This window comes from Catharus ustulatus, chromosome 29, assembly GCF_009819885.2.
Source record: "Catharus ustulatus isolate bCatUst1 chromosome 29, bCatUst1.pri.v2, whole genome shotgun sequence".
NCBI classification, from domain to species: Eukaryota; Metazoa; Chordata; class Aves; order Passeriformes; family Turdidae; genus Catharus; species Catharus ustulatus.
The window spans coordinates 2887883-2903280 of record NC_046249.1 but is presented as its reverse complement, the minus strand read 5'-3'; the positions used below and the strand labels follow the sequence as shown (position 1 = coordinate 2903280).

The following is a 15398-nucleotide window of genomic DNA, read 5'->3' as shown; positions in this document are numbered from 1 at the left end:
CCGTGAACTCCCAGACTCCTTTTGGATTTTCCCAAAATTTCTCGGCTCTACTGGGAGCTGACAGAGAGGGGGAAAAAAAGGAAATTTATTGGAATTTTATGGAATTTAATGGAAATTTATGGAATTTTATGGAATTTTCAGTTGGGTTTCAACTCTCCCTACAACATCCCGCAGCAGGAGAACGCGTTGTGGGTGTGGCAGACGCTGTTCCATTCCCGATTTTTCCCGTTTTTTCCCGGTTTTTCCCTTTTTTCCCGGTTTATCCCGGTTTTTCCCGGTGCTGCCCCGGAACCCAGCGTTGCGGAACGCGTTTCCCGCGGACCTCAATCAGCGTTACGCGAGCTGGGCGTGGTCATGTTGATTGACATCTCTGACGGCCAATCAGAAATCGGGTTTTCCGTCTCAGCCAATGGGAGGGCTCTGTGGGCGGGCGCGCGCGGGGCGGCCGGGCCGGGAGCGAGCGGGGCCGGCCGTGAGTGGAGAGGGGGGGCGGTTACCGGGGTAACGGGGGGCGAGGGGTCCTGAGGGGATGGCGGGGCCGGGGAGGCGACCCGGGGGTCACAGCGGGGCTGGAGGAGCCGGGCTTGCGGGGGGACAGGGCCGGGACCGCTCCCAACCTTGGTTTGAGGGATCGGGGCTGGGCCCGCTGTGGGTGTGAGGGGTGGGGGTGGGCGCGAGGCTCGTGGGCATGAGGGGCTGGGGCTGGGCCCCTTCTTATCCTGAGGGGCTCAGGCCGGGCCTCTCCTGACCATGAGGGGCTGGGCCCCTTCTTATCCTGAGGGGCTGGGGCTGGGCCCTTTCATCATCCTGAGGGGCTCAGGCCGGGCCTCTCCTGACCGTGAGGGGCTGGGCCCCTTCCTCGCCATGAGGGGCTGGGGCTGGGCCCTTTCCTCATCCTGAGGGACTTGGGCTGGGCCCTTTCATGTCCTGAGGGGCTGGGCCCTTTCCTCATCCTGAGGGGCTGGGGCTGGGCCCTTTCCTTGCCATGAGGGGCTGGGGCTGGGGCTGGGCCCCTTCCTCATCTTCAGGGGCTGGGGCTGGGTCCCTTCCTCATCCTGAGGGGCTGGGTCCCTTCCTCACCATGAGGGGCTGGGGCTGGGCCCCTTCTTATCCTGAGGGGCTGGGCCCCTTTCCTCATCTTGAGGCGCTGGGGCTGGACCCCTTCCTCATCTTGAGGGGCTCAGGCCGGGCCCCTCTTCACCTTGAGAGCCCCTCCCTCATCCTGAGGGGTTTGGGCTGGGTCCCTCCTTACTGTGAAGGGCTCACCCTGTCTGCCTGTGAGGGGCTGGAGCTGCACCCCCTCCCCACTTTGGAGACCCCAGCCCCCTCTGAGGGTCTTCCCAGCTGAACTCTCCCCCTTTGAGCTGCTCTCCCCCCTCTCCCAGCATCCCTGAGCGCCCTGCCCTCATCTCTGCTCCCTTTGGGTGTGCTCAGGGTGGTCTGGGAGAAGCCCCTTCCCCATCACCTCCTTTCTCAAAGCGATGGGACACTCTCAAAGGCTTGGCAGGGCCGGGTTTTAACAGAAACTCTGGGGTTTAGAGGCTCACGGCTGAGGAACCCCTTTGTTTTCCCTCCCACAGAGCCCTGCCTGCTTTATATAATATTTTTCATCGCTTGGATGCTTCGTTATGAGTCACTAATTGGAGCAGGAGCTGAATTAATCCCTTGTAGCAGCAGTTTTGGGGCTGGGGACACGGCCCAGGTGTGCAGGAGGAGCAGGTGAGGAGAACCAGCTGCTCCTGGGGCTGCTCCAGCCCCTCTCAGGGATGCTGGATGTGGCTGCTCCACCTGAGCTGGGGAGCTTGAGGCTTTGGGGGGGGCTGGTTTGGGTTAAAAAGGGGGAAAAAAGGGGGGAAATGAGGTTCAGGGGTGAGCTCTCCAAAAAAGAGGATTTGAACCCTTCCCTCTGCCCTGGCACAGGAGTGGGGGGTGCCTGGACTGGGATTTTGGGCTTGGCCACAGCTGGAGTGAGGCAGTGTCACTGCTGGGCTCTGAAATCCTCTCCTTGTCCCTTAGAGAGGGGCTTGGGCCTGGGGTGACAGGACAGAGGGAACGGGTCCCAGAGGGTTGGGAAAGGTGGGATTGGGGAGGGGAAAGGTGGGATTGGGGAAGGGGAGAGATGGGATTTGGGAAGGGGTTAAATGGGATTTGGGAAGGGAATAGATGGGTTTAGGGAAGGGGTTAAATAGGATTTGGGGAAGGGAGTAGATAGAATTTTGGGAAGAGGATAGATGGGATTTTGGGAAAGGATTAAATGGGGTTTTGGGAAGAGGATGGATGGGATTTTGGGAAGGGGTTAGATGCGATTTGGGAAAGGGTTAAATGGAGTTTTGGGAAGGGGTTAGATGGGATTTTGGGATGGGAATAGATGGGATTTGGGGAAGGGAATAGATGGGTTTAGGGAAGGGGTTAGATGGGATTTTGGGAAGGGAAGAGATGGGATTTTGGGATGGGAATTGATGGGATTTTGGGATGGGAATAGATGGGATTTTGGGAAGGAATTCCTCCCTGGGAGGGTGGGGAGGCCCTGGTGAAGATTTCCCAGTGGCAGAAGCATCCAAGGACAGGGTTTGGAGTCCAGCTTGGCCTCAGATACCTCCAGGGAAGGATGGTTTGAGCTGCCCACAACTCCAGGACTTTAAAACAACTTCTGCTGCTCATAAAACAAAACTCTGCATCGCTCCCACAAAACTCTGCATCACTCCACAGGCTGCTCCTCTCCCCGTGCAGCCCCATGCCTGCCCTGTGACCGCCCCCAGAGGCTCCCTGAGTGCTGGGCAGCATGAGGATCGTGGTGGCCAAGGTGCTGTGCCTGCTGGGGATCTGTGTGCTGCTGCTGGCCGGGGCCCTGCTGCCCGTCAGGCTCATCGAGGCCGACTACGAGAAGGCGCAGCGCTCGCGCCGGGCCCTGGCGCTCTGGAACGCCTTCGGCGGCGGCGTCTTCCTGGCCACCTGCTTCAACGCCCTGCTGCCTGCTGTCAGGGGGAAGGTGGGTGCTGCTGGGACCCTGGGGGTGCTGCTGGGATCCTGGGGGTACCAGAGCCCAGCTGGGGTCCTGGGGGTGCCAGGAATGCTGGCAGTGGCATTGAGGGTTTGTGTGCTGCCTGCTGTCAGGGGGAAGGTGGGTGCTGCTGGAGTCCTGGGGGTACTACTGGGGTCCTGGGGGTGCAGGAGTGCTGGAAGTGGCACTGAGGGTTAGGCCTGCCTGCTGTGAGGGGGAAGGTGGAAGCTGCTGGGATCCTGGGGGTGCTGCTGGGGTCCTGGGGGTACCAGGAGTGCTGGGAGTAGCACTGAGGGTTAAGTCTGCCTCAGACCGTGAGGGGGAAGGTGAGTGGGTGGGTGCTACTGGGGTCCTGGGGGTGCCAGAGCTGCAGGAGCCCATCTGGAAGTGGCACTGAGGGTTTGTGTGCTGCCTGCTGTCAGGGGGAAGGTGGGTGCTGCTGGGGTCCTGGGGGTGCCAGAGCTGAGCTAGGAGTGGCACTGGGGGTTTGTGTGCTGCCCCAGACTGTCAGGGGGAAGGTGGGAGCTGCTGGGACCCTGGGGTTGCTGCTGGGATCCTGGGGTTGCTGCTGGGATCCTGAGTGTGCCAGAGGCTGCAGGAGCCCAGCTGAGACTGGCACTGAGGGTTTGGTTGCTGCCCCAGACTGTGAGGGGGAAAGTGGGTGCTGCTGGGGTCCTGGGGGTCCTACTGGGGTCCTGGGGGTGCAGAAGTGCTGGGAGTGGCACTGAGGGTTAGGCCTGCCTGCTGTGAGGGGGAAGGTGGGTGCTGCTGGGGTCCTGGGGGTGCCAGGAGTGCTGGGAGTGGCACTGAGGGTTAGGTCTGGCTGCTGTGAGGGGGAAAGTGAGTGCTGCTGGGGTCCTGGGGGTGCTGCTGGGGTCCTGGGGGTGCTGCTGGGATCCTGGGGGTGTCAGAGCCCATCTGGGACTGGCACTGAGGGTTTGTGTCCTGCCTCAGACTGTCAGGGGTAAGGTGGGTGCTGCTGGGACCCTGGGGGTGCCGGAGCTGCAGGAGCCTATCTGGGAGTGGCATTGACGGTTTGTGTGCTGCCCCAGACTGTCAGGGGGAAGGTGGGAGCTGCTGGGGTCCTGGGGGTCCTACTGGGGTCCTGGGGGTGCTGCTGGGGTCCTGGGGGTGCCAGAGCCCAGCTGGGACTGGCACTGAGGGTTTGTGTGCTGCCTGCTGTCAGGGGGAAGGTGGGTGCTGCTGGGGTCCTGGGAGTGCTGCTGGAGTCCTGGGGGTGCCAGGAGTGCTGGGAGTGGCACTGAGGGTTTCTGTGCTGCCCCAGACTGTCAGGGGGAAGGTGGGTGCTGCTGGGATCCTGGGGGTACCAGAGCCCATCTGGGATCCTGGGGGTGCTGCTGGAGTCCTGGGGGTGCCAGAGCTGAGCTAGGAGTGGCACTGAGGGTTTGAGTGCTGCCTCAGACTGTGAAGGGGAAGGTGGGTGCTGCTTGGGGTCCTGGAGGTGCTGCTGGAGTCCTCGGGGTGCTGCTGGGACCCTGGGGGTGTTGCTGGGGTCCTGGGGGTGCAGGAGCCCATCTGGGACTAGCACTGAGGGTTTGGGTGCTGCCTCAGACTGTGACAGGGATGGTGGGTGCTGCTGGGACCCTGGGGGTGCTGCTGGGACCCTGGAGGTGCTGCTGGGGTCCTGGGGGTGCTGCTGGGACCCTGTGGGTGTTGCTGGGGGTTCTGCTGGGGTCCTGAGGGTGCCAGGAGTGCTGGCAGTGGCACTGAGGGTTAGGCCTGCCTGCTGTGAGGGGGAAGGTGAGTGCTGCTGGGGACCTGGGGGTGCTGCTGGGACCCTGGGGGTGCTGCTGGTGCCAGAGCCTGCAGGAGCTCAGCTGAGAGTGGCACTGAGTGTTTGTGTCCTGCCTCAGACATCACTGCTGGCTCAGCAGGGGCAGCTGTGCACACCTCCTGCTGCTCTGCAGGAAAAAGGGGAGAGTTTGGGGGTGCAGAGGAGGCTGTGGGTATCAAACAGCAGGGCAGAGATTCCCTGTCCTGAGCTAAGGGTGTGACAGCATCACAGATCCATGGAGTGTCCATGTGGGAATGGATCCCTTCAGGGGATAAAGGGGTGGATCCCTTCAGGGGGATAGAGGGATGGATTCACTGTGGGAATGTGGGAATGGATCCCTTCAGGGGATAAAGGGGTGGATCCATTCAGGGGGATAGAGGGATGGATTCACTGTAGATTTCTGTCCATGTGGGAATGGTTCCCTTCAGAAGGATAAAGAGATGGATTCACTGTGGGAATGTGGGAATGGGATAAAAGGATGGATTCACTGTAGGTTTCTGTCCATGTGGGAATGGTTCCCTTCAGGGGATAAAAGGATGGATTCACTGTGGATCTGTGGGAATGGTTTCCTCCAGAAGGATAAAGAGATGGATTTGCTGTGGATCCTCCAGAGGAATGAAGGGATGGATTCACTGGGGATCTGTGGGAATGGGAAAAAGGGATGGGTTCATTGGGGATCTGTGGGAATGGTTCCCTTCAGAAGGATAAAGGGATGGATTCACAGTGGGAATGTGGGAATGGTTCCCTCCAGAAGGATAAAGGGATGGATTTGCTGTGGATCCTCCAGAGGAGTAAAGGGATGGATTCACTGTGGATCTGTGGGAATGGGATAAAGGGATGGAATCACTGTGGATCTGTGGAAATGGATCCCTTTAGAGCGATAAAGGGATGGATTCACAGTGGGAATGTGGGAATGGATCCCTCCAGAGGAATAAAGGGATGGATTCCTTGTGGATCTGTGGGAATGGGATAAAGGGATGGATTCATTGGGGATCTGTGGGAATCTGTGGTTCTCTTCAGGGGGATAAAGGGATGGATTCACTGTTGGTCTGTGGGAATGGGATAAAGGGATGGATTCATTTGGGATCTGTGGGAATGGATCTCTTTAGAGGGATAAAGGGATGGATTCACTGAGGAAATGTGGGAAAGGGGTAAAGGGATGGATTGATTGTGGATCTGTGGGAATGGTTCCCTTCAGGGGGATAAAGGGATGGATTCACTGTGGATCCTCCAGAGGAATAAAGGGATGGACTCACTGTGGATCTGTGGGAATGGGATGAAGGGATGGACTCACTGTGGATCTGTGGGAATGGGATAAAGGGATGGATTGATTGTGGATCTGTGGGAATGGGATGAAGGGATGGATTCACTGTGGATCTGTGGGAATGGGATAAATGGATGGATTCACTGTGGCAATGCCTCCCTCCAGAAGGATAAAGTCCTGAATCTTTTCCTCCCTTGCAGCTGGACGAGATCCTCAGGCAGAACAACATCACCACGGACTACCCTGTGGCCGAGACCATCATGATGGTCGGCTTCTTCCTCTCGGTCTTCGTGGACCAGCTCTTCCTGACCTTGCAGAAGGAGAAACCCTCCTTCATCGACCTGGAGACCTTCAACGCCGGCTCTGACGCGGGCAGCGACTCCGAGTACGAGAGTCCCTTCATGGGCTCGGCGCGGGGGCGGGACCACGGCCCCCACTCGCACCTGAACCTGCCCGAGCTGGCGCGCTGCGGCCCCCGCCGCCTGCTGGGGCTGGTCTTCGCCCTCTGCACCCACTCCATCTTCGAGGGGCTGGCCCTGGGCTTGCAGGAGGACGGCAGCAGAGTGGTCAGTCTGTTCCTGGGAGTGGCCGTGCACGAGACGCTGGTGGCCGTGGCGCTGGGGATCAGCATGGCCAAGGCGTCGCTGCCGCTCAGGGACGCGGCCAAGCTGGCGGTGGCCGTGTGCTTGATGATCCCGCTGGGGATCGGCATCGGGATGGGCATCGAGAGCAGCAGGAGCGCCGCGGGCAGCGTGGCCTCCCTGCTGCTGCAGGGCGTGGCCGGCGGCACCTTCCTCTTCATCACCTTCTTCGAGATCCTGGCCAAGGAGCTGGAGGATAAAAGCCACCGGCTGCTCAAGGTGCTGTGCTTGGTGCTGGGCTACGCCGCGCTGGCCGGGCTGGTGCTCATCCCGTGGTGAGCCTCGGCATGCAAAGGGAGCAAAACTTGGGCTCTCCCCTCCCACCGGCACCGGGAGGAGCCGCCCCTTTCAGCGCTGGAACGGCCCAGCCCGGGCGGTGTTTCCATGATGAGCTCGAGGAGGAGGAGGAGGAGGGGAATCTCTTCCGTGTGCTCAGAGTGAGGAATCTCCCCGGGGATCGGCCCTGCCCCAGGGCCTGCAGGGATTAGCGGACACAAACATTCAGGATCCGGGTAAAATCTGCTTCCAAGAGCTCCTCGAGTGTGTGTGGCTTCCTGCAGTGCCCAGAGCCCTCTGTGCCTCCTTCCCTCAGGCCAGGAGGAGGTGAGGAGCAAACAGGAATGGAGGCAGAGCAGGTGGGAGCAGGGATTGCCAGCCTGCACTAAGCTGCTTTCGCTGGCTTAGTTCAGAGCAAAACCTGCTTGTAAGAGCTGCCAAAAATAACATCCCTGTGTGGCTCTGGCCTTCCAGGACCTGCTGCCTCCACACAGCTTCCAGTGCCCCGCTTGGGGCTTGGGGAGCTCAGCTTTGCCAGGGATTCGGGGAGGAAATGAGGCTGAGCTCCTCTACCCTGCTTCCTTCTCAGCTCTGTATCCATGGGCTGGGCATTCCCTAAGGGAAATCAGAGGATGAATCCCAGCATGGTTTGGGCTGGGAGGACCTTAAAGCTGATCCAGTGCCATGGCAGGGACACCTTCCACCATCCCAGCCTGGCCTGGGACACTGCAGGGATGGAGCAGATCCTCACATTATCCAAACCTGGGATCTCTCAGCGTGCAGGAACAATTCCCAGCACTGACATTTTGGGGCAAACTTGTGTTTTAATTTGCAATCAGATGAGCTGAGCAGTTCCCATCAGGGGCTGCTCCAGGGCTTTTCCAGGTTTCCAAAGGAATGGAATCACCTCCCTTGAGGGGGGGAGTGGAGATGCACACGCTGCTGATCCCGCTGGATTTACCCTTGGGAGCCAGGAGCTGGGATCAGAGGCTGGAGCTGGGAATGTGCTCCCCTCCTGGCTGTGAAACACAGCCTGGCTCAGGCAGGGGCTGCATTTTAATTACCCAGAGCCTCCTCTCCTGCAGCAGCTTCCGCCGGGCTCCTGGAAGCGCTGATGGAATTATAAGGATGGCGCAGTGCCGGCAGCGGGAAGGAGCCTCCGAGCCTCGGTGGTGGCCCAGCTGCAGCATATGGAGGCAGCTGAGCATCATCTGACAGATCCTGGGGCTCGTTAGTTTAATTGCTGCAACATCCCCGAGTCAATTAATCTTCCTTTGAAAACCTGGAGTGGAAAGGGGGGGAGGTGGAGCGAGGTTATTTTGGGCCTGGCGTGACACAGAGCGGCAGGATGAGGAGAACGTGATTTGGTGATTTGCCTCGGGGTGCTGAAAACCTCGGGGCTGTCTCACCTCTGCGCTGGGGGGATCAGATCAGGGGGGACAGGTGACACTTGTTGGGGCTGTCACCTCCATGTCACACCCTCCTCCTGCTGCAGTGTGGGGTGGGGGGGCTGTGAAGTGCTGGGGGGTGCTGAGCTCCCCCATCCTCATCCCACCGCCCTGGGGGGTGTGAAGGAGGAGGAGGAGGAGGAGGAGGAGAAGAAGGCCCTGCTGCCCCCAATAAACTCCCTGCCCTTCTCTTCTCCCCTCGCTGTCACTCGCTTTTTTTTGCTGCTCCACGTCCAGCTCACGCGGCGCCCGCACGTGCCCGGCCCTGGCGTGGGCTGAGCCCCTCCTGGGCATCCAAACCCCCCTGGCCAGACCCCCCCGAGCCCCGCTGAGCCCGGGGGAGGGGGCGCAGGACCCCCCCAGCACCCCCACGGGCACGGCCGTGATTCAGCCCTGCGTGAGCGGCCGCCCCGTTGCGTCAGGCCCGGCGGGGAGCTGCGGCTCAATGGAACGAGGAGGAGCCGCAGCAGCGCGATCGAGGCAAAACTCATTCATTGCCTCTCACCAGGAGGATCCCAGCGCCGCGGGGGCGGGGGGCGAGGCTGCCACCACCCCCCCCGAGGTCCCCGTGCCCCCCCTGGCACCCCCATTCCCGTGGGGACGCGTGGGTGCCACCGTGGCCCCGTGCCCGCCGGCTGCTATTAATAGAGCTGCGGATTTTAATTGCTGCCGGTGAGGAGTGGGGCGGGGGGAGGCGGTGACAGGGACTGCCAGACCCCCGGTGGCACCGGGCACAGCTGGGTTGGGTCACCCTGGGGCTCTGCCATGAGCAGGTGACAGAGTTGGTGACAAAGGTCCTGTGGTGTGTGCACAAGCTCCCTGTCCTGTGCTGGGGTGGCACCATGGCCTTTGTGTCCCCAAAGCCTGGCATCGCTGCCCAGGCCACCCCCAACTGCCACGGGGGCTCAGGACATCTCTGCCACCCGTGCCCTGCCTGGCTAGGACGTTGGCATCTGTCTGTCCTGTCCCTGTGTCCCCTGTCACCACCTGTGGGGTTCTGTCCCCATCCACGCGTCCCTGGGCTGTCCCTCCTCGTGTGGATTCATGTCCCCACCTGTGCACGTGTCTGTGTGGGGTCCCTGTCCCTGTGTCCCTGTCCCTGTGTCCCCATCCCCGTGTGTCCCTGTCCGTGTGTCCCTGTCCATGTGTCCCCATCCCTGTGTGTCCTCATCCCCCGATGTCCCTCTCCGTGTGTCCCTGTCCCTGTGTCCTCATCCCCCGATGTCCCTGTCCGTGTGTCCCTGTCCGTGTGTCCCCATCGCCATGTGTCCCTGTCCGTGTGTCCCCATCCTGTGTGTCCCTGCCTGGCTGTCCACCCTCACCCCCATGTGTCCCCATCTCTCTCCGTGTGTCCCTGTCCCCATCCCCTCATGTGTGACCCCCTTCGTGTGTGACCCCTCATTCGTGTGATCCTGTTTGTGTCCCCATCCCATTCCTGTCTGTCTGTCTGTCCCAGTCCCTGTCCCTGTGTTTCCATCCCATGGATCCCCATCCCTGTCCGTGTGTCCCTGTGCCCATCCCTGTCCGTGTGTCCCTGTCCCATCCATGTCTGTGTGTCCCTGTCCCCATCTCTGTCCGTATGTCGCTGTCTCATCCCTGTCCGTGTGTCCCCCTCCCTGTCCATGTGTCCCCATCCCTGTCCGTGTGTCCCCCTCCCTGTCCGTGTGTCCCTGTCCTATCCCTGTCCATGTGTCCCCGTCCCTGTCCGTGTGTCGCTGTCCCATCCGTGTCCGTGTGTCCCCGTCCCTGTCCGTGTGTCCCTGTCCCCATCCCTGTCCCTGTGTCCCTGTACCCGTCCCTGTCCGTGTGTCCCTGTGCCCATCCCTGTCCATGTGTCCCCATCCCTGTCCGTGTGTCCCTGTGCCTGTCCGTGTGTCCCCATCCCTATCCCTGTCTGTGTGTCCCTGTCCATGTGTCCCTGTCCCCAACCCTGTCCGTCTGTCCCCATCCCTGTCCGTGTGTCCCTGTCCCATCCCTGTCCCTGTGTCCCCGTCCCTGTCCGTGTGTCTCTGTCCCATCCGTGTCCGTGTGTCCCCGTCCCGGAGCCGCTCAGGGCCGGGCCCGGGGGTCCGGGGCCCCGGGCGGGGCGGGCGCGGCGGGCGGGGCCGGCGGCGGGGCGGGATCGGCTCTGCGGCGACCGAGCCGAGCCGAGCCGAGCCGAGCCGAGCCGAGCCGAGCCGAGCCGGCCCCGCCGCACCGAGCCGAGCCGAGCCGCGCCGGGCGGAGCGGAGCCGCCGCCCCGGGCCGGGCCATGCGCTGAGGCCGCCGCGCCGCCCGCAGCCAAGGGCGGATCCCGGGCAGGACACGGTGAGGCGGCGGCACCGCAATGCGACCGGCGCGGTGGGGGCCGGGGGAGCGCGGCCGGCACGGGCGGGGACCGGGGGTGCTGCGGGCACGGGCGGGGAGCGGCGCGGGGGGACCCGCGAGCCACCCCCGCCATCTGGCCGTGCCCTTGTGCTGCCGCCCCGGCTCCATCCTGAGCGGGATGCTCGTCCCTGCTGCTGCTGCTCCTCCATCTCCATCCCGCCCCTCCATCTCTGCATCCCCGTCCTGCTCTTGCTCTGAGCGCGATGCTCGCCCACCCTGCTCTTCCTCTGCCCCTCCGACCTCCATCCAGCCCCTTCTGCTGCCCCTTCATCCCCGCATCCCGCCTTTCCCTGCCCCTCCATCTCCGCCCTGCCCTTCCCCTGCTCCTCACCCCTGCCCTGCCCTCCGTCCTGACCCCCAGGTCCCCACCAGTGTCACCCGCAGTGCTGGGGCCCGACTGGGAGGGTGCTGGGGGGTGCTGGGGGGTGCTGGGAGATCCTGGGGGGTGCTGGGGGGTCCTGGGGGGTGCAGAGCCCCCCGGCAGGATCAGGCCCGGGTGTTCCCTGCCCACGAGCTGAGGGGGGGCCGTGCTCCGGACCCTGGGGCACCTGGGGCTGTTGGGATCGGGGTTCTGCTGGCCACAGGCCGTGGGGTCACCCCAGAGAGCCCCCCAGGCTCTGTGAGGGTCTGTCCAGCCCAACCCCTCTGCTCAGCGCCCCATGGCGGGGCTGTGAGGCCGGGGGCACTTCTGGCTGTGGGACACACAGGTGGAACAAGTGGGACAGGACAGGGTGGGATGGGTGTGATGGGACAGGTGGGACATTGCCAGCCCCGGGTCCAAGGCTGGACGTTCCCACGCGCCAGCTCAGCCCCGGCCCCCGCTCCAGCCCCAGCCCCCGGGTGCAGGTGACGCTCCCGGCGCGGGGGGATCCGAGGAGCCCACGGTGGGATGAGCTCCTTGGCTGCCCGAGGCCGCGGGGATGGGCTCCCCCAGCTCCCAGCCTCAGCTGGCTTTGGTGTTTGGGGTTTTGGGGCTCCTTTGTGGGCTCTGGACCCCCCGGTGCCCGGGGGTGGGAAGGGGCTGGTTCCCCTGGAGATGCTCAGGGATGCAGGAGCCGCCGTGCCCGGGGCAGCCACCCCTGCTGCTGTCCCCTCCCCGAGCTGGGGTGGCAGGAGAGGAGCTGGCTGGGGACAGTCCTTAGCAGCACTCAGACCCCCTTCCCTCCCCTCCTTCCCCCTCATCCCGTGACTGGACACCTTTGGAAACGCTGTCCCGTGGTGGTTTGATGTCCCCAAGGCTGTGTCAGGGTCCCACACACCCTGGGGACCCTCCTGGGACATTGCTGGTGCTGCCACCCCTGCGCTGCACTGGGGGAACCGGAGCAGGGCCCAGCCCGGGGCTCTTTGTGCCCCCTCATTTCACACTCGGGGGGCGCTGGGGACCGTGCCCAGGTCCAGGTGTCCCCTGTGGGTGGGCACCGAGGTTTGGCAGTGTGAGAATGCCCGGGGGGGTCTCTGACCCACTGCCCACGCACCCCACGGCCGTGCCACGCTCCTTCCCTCCTCTCCCCAACCCATCCCCGGGCTGGGAGCAGAGCAGAGGGATGGCACAGGGAGTGACAGCAGTGACAGAGGTGACAGCACGCCAGCTGCACGGCCTGTGTGGAAGGGCACCTCTGTACCTGGCCAGAGAGCCCAGCTGGGCACTCCTGCTGCCCTCACCGTGCCAGTGAGCGCCCTGCAGAGCTGCTCCCTCTGCCCAGGCGGGCTCGGGGGGTCCCTGCCCAGCGAGCCCCCCCCAGCAGCCTCGGCAGCAGCTGCGGTGCCGGTGGCCACGCTCGGCCATATGGCCACAGCGGGCGGCCGGTAAAAATAACCGAGGCGGCTGCACCCCGGGCCCGACCGGACCGGCAAGGGCGTCCCAAGGGCAGCGAGCCCAGCTCCCAACCGGGGCTGCATCTCACGGGGGGGACACCCGCTGCATTCGGGGGCTGAACCCTCCCTGTGCCCCCCACAGCCAAGATGCCGGAGCAGAGCAACGATTACCGCGTGGTCGTGTTCGGCGCCGGCGGCGTGGGCAAGAGCTCGCTGGTGCTGCGCTTCGTCAAGGGGACCTTCCGGGACACCTACATCCCCACCATCGAGGACACGTACCGCCAGGTGATCAGCTGCGACAAGAGCGTGTGCACGCTGCAGATCACCGACACCACCGGCAGCCACCAGTTCCCGGCCATGCAGCGCCTGTCCATCTCCAAGGGCCATGCCTTCATCCTGGTCTTCTCGGTCACCAGCAAGCAGTCGCTGGAGGAGCTGAAGCCAATCTACCAGCAGATCGTGCAGATCAAGGGCAGCGTGGAGAGCATCCCCATCATGCTGGTGGGCAACAAGTGCGACGAGACGCAGCGCGAGGTGGAGAGCAGGGAGGGGGAGGCCATGGCCAAGGAGTGGAAATGCGCCTTCATGGAGACCTCGGCCAAGATGAACTACAACGTCAAGGAGCTCTTCCAGGAGCTGCTGAACCTGGAGAAGAGGAGGAACGTCAGCCTCACCATCGACGGGAAGCGCTCCAGCAAGCAGAAGAGGACAGACAAAATCAAGGGCAAGTGCAGCATCATGTAGAGCCCCGGACTGGCCCGCGCCCCCCCCCCACTCCGGATTCCCCCCTCCCTCCTCCCCCCCACGGCTGGACGTGGCAGTGGCATCGCAGCGGGACCGTCCCTCGTCCTCCGTGTGCCATCACTGTGACTGTGCGGGGACGCTCGGCCCGGGGCCGGGGGTGAAGACGGGGCCGAGCCGAGGGACGCCCCGGGCACGGCAGCACCGGGGACTCGCCGCCGGGACACCCGGAGCGCCCCCGCCGCACTCACAGCACAACCGGGGCCACCGGGCCCGGCCCCCGGCGCTCCTCGTGGGGGGGAAGGACGGTGCCACGTGGGGGTGGCGGTGTCACCCTCGGGGACAGTCCCCCCGCGCCCCCGTCCCCACGCCATAGCGCTCTGTCCTGCGGGCAGAGACCCGGGGCGGGGGCAGCCCCTGCGCGGTGCCCGTGTCCCCCTGCCCGCTGTCCCCCTGCCCCGTCCTGGTGCCATGAGCCCCCCCAAACCCCCAGCCCCATCCTGGTGCCACGGCCCCCCCCAGCCCCCTCTTTGCCACCCCGAGCCCCCATCCCGGCACCGTCGCCCCCTCTTTGTCCCCCAGCCCCATCGTGGTGCCATGGCCCCCCCACTCCCGAGCCCCCAGCCCCCTCCTGGCGCCGCGGGCCCCCCCCGAGCCCCCCCCAACCCCGGAGCCGCCAGCCCAAGCACAAAGCATCGGGTCCGCGGGAGGTCCTGACCCAGCACAATCCTGGCGAGCTCCGGCGGGAGCCCCCTGGCCCCAGCGCCAGCCGGGCCCCCCGCTGTCCCCTCCCCGTGCCACCCTGTCCCCAGAGTGTCCCCCCCGGCGGGACCCCCCGACACCTCCAGCTCTGGCGCAGCCCCGCTTGTTCCCCCCACCCTCGGCCGGAGCGGGGTCCCCGCGCTGTCACCAGCCCCTCGTCCCCTCGAGGTTTGTCCCCTCGCTCCGGCCCCGCTCCTTCCCCCGCCGCCACCGGGGTGTCCCCGAGGGGGTGTCCCCGGGCAGGCCGAGCCCCCCCAGCCCCCCGCACCCCCCCGGCTTTTTACAGGAGGATCCGAGCGCCCAGGGGACAAGGTGACATGTAGCCTTTATTCTAGAAATAGTCTTCCTTCAATAAAGAGACGAGAAACGCGCCCGCGTCCCCCGGAGCCGCCCCCGGCCGGGCCCGGAGCCGCGGGGGGGTCCCGGGAAGGGGAGCGGGGGGAGGGGGAGGGGACACGCGTGGGACCCTGTCACTGTCCTTGGGGACACGCACGGCTCTGTGCGACACGCGAGGGGTGTGTGCGGGGCCGTGTGGGACGTGTGGCATTTGTCACATGTGTGATGTGTGACACGTGTGACATTTGTGTGTTTAGCATGGTGTGTGACATTTGTGTTGTGTGACATTTGTGTGTGTGTGACACGTGTGACATTTGTGTGTTTAGCATGGTGTGTGACATTTGTGTGTGTGTGACACGTGTGACATTTGTGTGTTTAGCATGAGTGACATTTGTGTGTTGTGTGACATTTGTGCGTGTGTGACATGTGACGTGTGTGACACGCGTGTGACACAGCTGTGACACGTGCGCGTGTGACACGTGACGTGTGTGTGTGCGCGTGCCGTGACGCGCTCCGTGCGTGCCCCGCGCGCTCCCCGTGCCCCGCGCGCTCCCGGTTCCCCGCGCGCTCCCGGTGCCGCCGTGCCCGTGGGGAGGGGGCGGGCGCGCGGCGCGTGCGTCATCACGCCCCGGTTGCCGTGGAAACGGGCGCGGGAGCCGCGTGGGCCCCGGGAGGGGCGGGGGAGGGGGCGGGGGGGGGGGAACGGGGCTGCGCGGGCACCGAGAGCACCGGCAAGGGCACGGCCCGGGGGATGGAGCGGGGCCGGGGGAGGGGAGGGATCCGTGGGGATGGCAGGGATCTATAGGGATGGTGATGGATCTGTGGGGATGGTGATGGATCCATAGGGATGGTGATGGATCTGTGGGGATGGCAGGGATCCATAGGGATGGTTATGGATCTGTGGGGATGGCACAGGTCCGTGGGGATGGTACAGGGCCGAGGGGATGGCAGA

The 15398-nt window shown here is 64.1% G+C and overlaps 2 protein-coding genes across 3 annotated transcripts; both read left to right on the top strand.

Annotated features, from left to right (window-relative positions):
* Positions 1-433: 433 nt before the first annotated feature.
* On the top strand, positions 434-7232 carry SLC39A3 (solute carrier family 39 member 3). 2 transcript variants are annotated; one of them, XM_033082423.1, is made up of 4 exons: positions 434-472; positions 1581-1719; positions 2710-2989; positions 6261-7232. In XM_033082423.1, exons 3-4 carry the CDS (start codon positions 2783-2785, stop codon positions 6978-6980), a joined length of 927 nt encoding a protein of 308 aa, XP_032938314.1. In that variant the 5' UTR covers positions 434-472; positions 1581-1719; positions 2710-2782; the 3' UTR covers positions 6981-7232. The 2 variants fall into 2 exon arrangements, with proteins under 2 accessions (XP_032938314.1, XP_032938315.1); XM_033082424.1 differs by lacking the exon at positions 434-472 and adding an exon at positions 484-501.
* Positions 7233-10649: 3417 nt separating this feature from the next.
* On the top strand, positions 10650-13859 carry DIRAS1 (DIRAS family GTPase 1). The gene is made up of 2 exons (XM_033082547.1): positions 10650-10732; positions 12750-13859. Exon 2 carries the CDS (start codon positions 12755-12757, stop codon positions 13349-13351), a length of 597 nt encoding a protein of 198 aa, XP_032938438.1. The 5' UTR covers positions 10650-10732; positions 12750-12754; the 3' UTR covers positions 13352-13859.
* Positions 13860-15398: the final 1539 nt, after the last annotated feature.